This window comes from Scyliorhinus torazame, chromosome 21 (genome assembly GCF_047496885.1).
Source record: "Scyliorhinus torazame isolate Kashiwa2021f chromosome 21, sScyTor2.1, whole genome shotgun sequence".
Lineage (NCBI taxonomy): Eukaryota > Metazoa > Chordata > Chondrichthyes > Carcharhiniformes > Scyliorhinidae > Scyliorhinus > Scyliorhinus torazame.
Genome location: NC_092727.1, coordinates 115,579,065 through 115,585,064, shown reverse-complemented (window position 1 = coordinate 115,585,064; position 6,000 = coordinate 115,579,065). Strand labels below are relative to the sequence as shown.

General features: G+C 45.4%; 1 protein-coding gene across 1 annotated transcript; it reads left to right on the top strand.

The window, feature by feature from the left end:
* Nucleotides 1-314: 314 nt before the first annotated feature.
* Nucleotides 315-1,519, top strand: LOC140398548 (heat shock protein 30-like). The gene has a single exon (XM_072487333.1). It carries the CDS (start codon nt 766-768, stop codon nt 1,321-1,323), a length of 558 nt encoding a protein of 185 aa, XP_072343434.1. The 5' UTR covers nt 315-765; the 3' UTR covers nt 1,324-1,519.
* The last annotated feature ends 4,481 nt before the right edge of the window (nt 1,520-6,000 follow it).

The following is a 6,000-nucleotide window of genomic DNA, read 5'->3' as shown; positions in this document are numbered from 1 at the left end:
AATCTCAAATCATGAAATGTAACTAGCAGAGAGTGTTGGTAATTATGAAGCGCTCAGCAGCTTTTTTGCAACTATTCAATTTTAAAATGTATATTAACACAATTATAAGGGAATTAAGACGCCTCAATTTGATACAATTAGACCGTCACTTAAACTAAATCAAACTGGATTGAATTTCCCTCCTTCTCACTCTGCTCAATACCACTTCACCATCTTAAAAATTAATGACAAGAGCAAAACTAGAAAGACAAACGCTGAATCCTCATTCTTTCAGAATATTAATTTCATTCAGTTAAACACACCCGGTTGATAAAGACTCTCACATTGCTGCTCACACTGCCTGCTGCTAGGCTGTCACTCATTAACATTGCTCCTCCCATCTGCGCTGTCCCTGGCTGAGAACATTCCGGAAATCTCTGGATTGGCTCCAGTGGGTGTCACTGAGTCGAGTCATTCTCCTTTCAATCACGGATGAGATGAGACGTCATTTAGTTTCAACTCGTGTGTCATGAACCCAGCAAAGTTGAGTTCATTCTGGAAGGGTCTGGGTTTCTGGCAGTAGAATATATAAGGCGTGTGTTCTGAGCGCTGCAGCAGATCAGAGACTGAAGACGGGCAGTTCACATCAGTGGCTTTGAGAGAAGTGAGAGAAGAGGCAGAGACAATGCTGAGCTGTCGCGCTTTCCCCCTTCACGTCTGTGCCAGCAGCCTGTGTACACATTGTGGCCTGGTCCACACAGCGTCTGTCAGCCGCTGGAATGCAACATGTGGAATCAGGTGGAAGAAGCAAGAAAGAGCATAAACTTCATGGATAGAGTTCTTGGGGAGCTGGCAAAAGAATTTCAGGTGGAAAAACCAAGAAATCAGGACAACAGACCTGATGATAATGAAGAAGGTAAAAGACAATCAGGGGACAAGGATGGAGATGGATTTTCTCTGTCCCTGGATGTGCAGCGATTCTCCCCAGAAGAACTGAAGGTGAAAGTACTTGGAAGAAAAGTGCTGGTGACAGGAAAACACAAGAAGAAAAGCGATGATGGCAGCGGCTCTTACAGCTACAAATATGAAGAGTTCAGGAGAGAATTTCAACTGCCAGACGATGTCGATGCTGAAGCTCTTAACTGCTGTTTGTCACAGGACGGTCGGTTAAAGGTTCAAGCCCCACGCCTGGCACTGCCAGCCGGGAATGAACGAACTGTGCCCGTCACCATCACCTGTGACACAACAACCACTCCCCGGCTAAATCCTGACCAAGAGGCACAGAGACAGGAGAGTGGGAAAGATGAGAAGAGAAATGAGGCGGATGGAAAAATGGACAATTAAAACTCATTTACAGTGAACCTTAGTAAGATGTAAGAATGTTTTAAAGACAGAAATGATTTCTGGGACTCTGACATGAGGGCATAATGCTGAAATTTAATGATTTCCTCTTGTATTTTGGTACTCAGCTGTTATCAGCGTTAATGTGGGGTATTTCTACGTATATGTAAATTGGAATAATAAATACTTTTGAATATAATGATGGTTTTGGCTTTTTTACTTCATAGAAAGAAATTGATATTAAACAACTGGAAACTAAATACAGACTTCCTTTACACTGAGTAACAAAAAAACCCAGTGAAATAATTCAATAAGCCAAGATCTGCCTGAAAGAGAACTTAGTTCATTAAAAGATATATCAAACTATTCTACAGAGCCAGTGCCCCAACACCTCTGTATTACTCTGCAGCCTCACAATGAGCAGCAACAACAGCTTGTCTTCCAACACGGACACCAGACAGGACACCACTCTTTTACTGAGTGGTGGAAACATCTTTCATAGAACATAGAAAATACAGCACAGAACAGGCCCTTCGGCCCACGATGTTGTGCCGAACCTTTGTCCTAGATTAATCATAGATTATCATTGAATTTACAGTGCAGAAGGAGGCCATTCGGCCCCTCGAGTCCGCACCAGCTCTTGGAAAGAGCACCCTACCCAAACTCAACACCTCCACCCAACACCAAGGGCAATTTGGACATAAAGGGCAATTTATCATTGGCCAATTCACCTAACCCGCACATCTTTGGACTGTGGGAGGAAACCGGAGCACCCGGAGGAAACCCACGCAGACAAGGGGAGGACGTGCAGACTCCGCACAGACAATGACCCAAGCCGGAATCGAACCTGGGACCATGGATCTGTGAAGCAATTGTGCTATCCACAATGCTACCGTGCTGCCCTTAAGAACAAATAAATCTACACCAAATCATTTTCCCGTAATCCATGTACCTATCCAACAGCTGCTTGAAGGTCCCTAATGTTTCCGACTCAACTACTTCCACAGGCAGTGCATTCCATGCCCCCACTACTCTCTGGGTAAAGAACCTACCTCTGATATCCCTCCTATATCTTCCACCTTTCACCTTAAATTTATGTCCCCTTGTAATGGTGTGTTCCACCTGGGGAAAAAGTCTCTGACTGTCTACTCTATCTATTCCCCTGATCATCTTATAAACCTCTATCAAGTCGCCCCTCATCCTTCTCCGCTCTAATGAGAAAAGGCCTAGCACCCTCAACCTTTCCTCGTAAGACCTACTCTCCATTCCAGGCAATATCCTGGTAAATTTTCTTTGCACCTTTTCCAGAGCTTCCACATCCTTCCTAAAATGAAGCGACCAGAACTGTACACAGTACTCCAAATGTGGCCTTACCAAAGTTTTGTACAGCTGCATCATCACCTCACGGCTCTTAAATTCAATCCCTCTGTTAATGAACGCGAGCACACCATAGGCCTTCTTCACAGCTCTATCCACTTGAGTGGCAACTTTCAAAGATGTATGAACATAGACCCCAAGGTCTCTCTGCTCCTCCACAATGCCAAGAACTCTACCGTTAACCCTGTATTCCGCATTCATATTTGTCCTTCCAAAATGGACAACCTCACACTTTTCAGGGTTAAACTCCATCTGCCACTTCTCAGCCCAGCTCTGCATCCTATCTATGTCTCTTTGCAGCCGACAACAGCCCTCCTTACTATCCACAACTCCACCAATCTTCGTATCGTCTGCAAATTTACTGATCCACCCTTCAACTCCCTCATCCAAGTCATTAATGAAAATCACAAACAGCAGAGGACCCAGAACTGATCCCTGCGGTACACCACTGGTAACTGGGATCCAGGCTGAATATTTGCCATCCACCACCACTCTCTGACTTCTATCGGTTAGCCAGTTCGTTATCCAACTGGCCAAATTTCCCACTATCCCATGCCTCCTTACTTTGTGCAGAAGCCTACCATGGGGAACTTTATCAAATGCCTTACTAAAATCCATGTACACTACATCCACTGCTTTACCTTCATCTACATGCTTGGTCACCTCCTCAAAGAATTCAATAAGATTTGTAAGGCAAGACCTACCCCTCACAAATCCGTGCTGACTATCCCTAATCAAGCAGTGTCTTTCCAGATGCTCAGAAATCCTATCCTTCAGTACCCTTTCCATTACTTTGCCTACCACCGAAGTAAGACTAACTGGCCTGTAATTCCCAGGGTTATCCCTAGTTCCTTTTTTGAACAGGGGCACGACATTCGCCACTCTCCAATCCCCTGGTACCACCCCTGTTGACAGTGAGGACGAAAAGATAATTGCCAACGGCTCTGCAATTTCATCTCTTGCTTCCCATAGAATCCTTGGATATATCCCGTCAGGCCCGGGGGACTTGTCTATCCTCAAGTTTTTCAAAATGCCCAACACATCTTCCTTCCTAACAAGTATTTCCTCGAGCTTACCAATCTGTTTCACACTGTCCTCTCCAACAATATCGCCCCTCTCATTTGTAAATACAGAAGAAAAGTACTCATTCAAGACCTCTCCAATCTCTTCAGACTCAATACACAATCTCCCGCTACTGTCCTTGATCGGACCTACCCTCGCTCTAGTCATTCTCATATTTCTCACATATGTGTAAAAGGCCTTGGGGTTTTCCTTGATCCTACCCGCCAAAGATTGTTCATATCCTCTCTTAGCTCTCCTAATCCCTTTCTTCAGTTCCCTCCTGGCTATCTTGTATCCCTCCAATGCCCTGTCTGAACCTTGTTTCCTCAGCCTTACATAAGTCACCTTTTTCCTCTTAACAAGACATTCAACCTCTCTTGTCAACCATGGTTCCCTCACTCGACCATCTCTTCCCTGCCTGACAGGGACATACATATCAAGGACACGTAGCACCTGTTCCTTGAACAAGTTCCACATTTCACTTGTGTCCTTCCCTGCCAGCCTATGTTCCCAACTTATGCACTTCAATTCTTGTCTGACAACATCGTATTTACCCTTCCCCCAATTGTAAACCTTGCCCTGTTGCACGTACCTATCCCTCTCCATTACTAAAGTGAAAGTCACAGATCTTTCATTGGAGTTATCTGTTCGACGTAAATATCTGGGAAGGAAACCATGTTAACAGCATTGCAAACAACTTTTATTTTATTTTATTTGTTTTTTTAAATTAAGGGGCAATTTAGCATGACCAATCCACCTACCCTGCACATCTTTGGGTTGTTGGGGTGGGACCCACATAGACAAGGGGAGAATGTGCAAACTCCACATGGACTGTGATCCAGAGCCGGTATCGAACCCGGGTCCTCAGCGCCGTGACGCAGCAGCAAACAACCTTTATAATGTTTCAGTTCAATAATATTATTGATCCTGTACCCTTGATCATCAGAACAAAAAAACAGGAGCAGGTGTAGGCCATTTGGCTGCTTCAGTCTCCTTCGCCTTTCAATATGATCATTGGTGATCATCTTCCAAGATTATATAGACTCTAGAGCAGTTCCTATTGGTTCGAGGGTGGCTAATGTAACCCCACTATTTAAAAGGGGAGGCAGAGATAAAACACTGAATTACAGACCAGTCAGCCTGCCATCGCTCGAAGAGACAATTTTAGAGTCCATTTTCAAAGATTTATTAGCAGAGCACTTGGAAAACAGTGGCAGAATCAGACAGAGTACATTGAGCTACGAAAGGGAAAACATGTTTGACAAATTTATTGCAACTCTTTGGGGATGTAGCTTGTAGGGTTGATGAGGGTGAGCCAGTGGATGTGGTTTATTTCATAGAATCCCCACAGTGCAGCAGGCCATTGGCTCATCGAGTCTGCACTGACCCTCCAAAAGTGCTGCCCTCACAGGTCCACACCCCCAGCCTAGCCATGAAACCACGTGACTCCAATTAACTCCACTTTGGACTCTAAGGTGCAATTAAACATCACCGATCACCTAACCTGCCTATTTATGGACTTACAGATGGCTTTCGCCAAAGTCCCACATAAGAGATTAGAGTGCAGAGATAAAGCACTCAGATTGGGGTAGTCTATTGAGATGGAGAGAAAACTGGTCAAAGACAGGAAACAAAGGAATAGAGTGATCTTTTTCCAAATGGCAGGCTGAGACTAGTGGGATACCACAGGGAATGGTGCTGGCTCCCCCAGCTATCCACATCTTATATCAATGATTTAGATGTGGGAAATAAATGTAATGGGCGCGAGTCAACTAAAAGGGAACAAAGTCCCAATGTGAGTGCGTTTAACCTCATGTTTCCCGGTGCATGCAGCGCCGAGAAACACATGGTTATAAAACGCCTCCCACGTTACATGTGGGGCCTAAGTAGGAAACACACGCCAGAGGCCGCACATAGCCCTGTTTTGTGCACTGAGGAGCACTGCTCGCCAGATCCCCTCAGTGAAGCGAGAGATCGGGACGCATTTTTAAATGGCATCCTGATCTCCAAGGCCCCTGATGCAATCCCTCACTCCCCCCAAGGCCCAACGCACTATAGGAGGGTTGCTAGCCACCTCACCCTCACCCCCTCCCCAACACCTGTGCAGGGCACCTTCGGCCCGATCACCAGCACACAAAAAGGCCAGCTTGGCACAATGACAGTGCCAACCTGGCAATGCCCCTGCCAACTGGCAGTGCCACCTGGCTATCTTCGCACTGCATGATTGTCAATTGAGAGAGG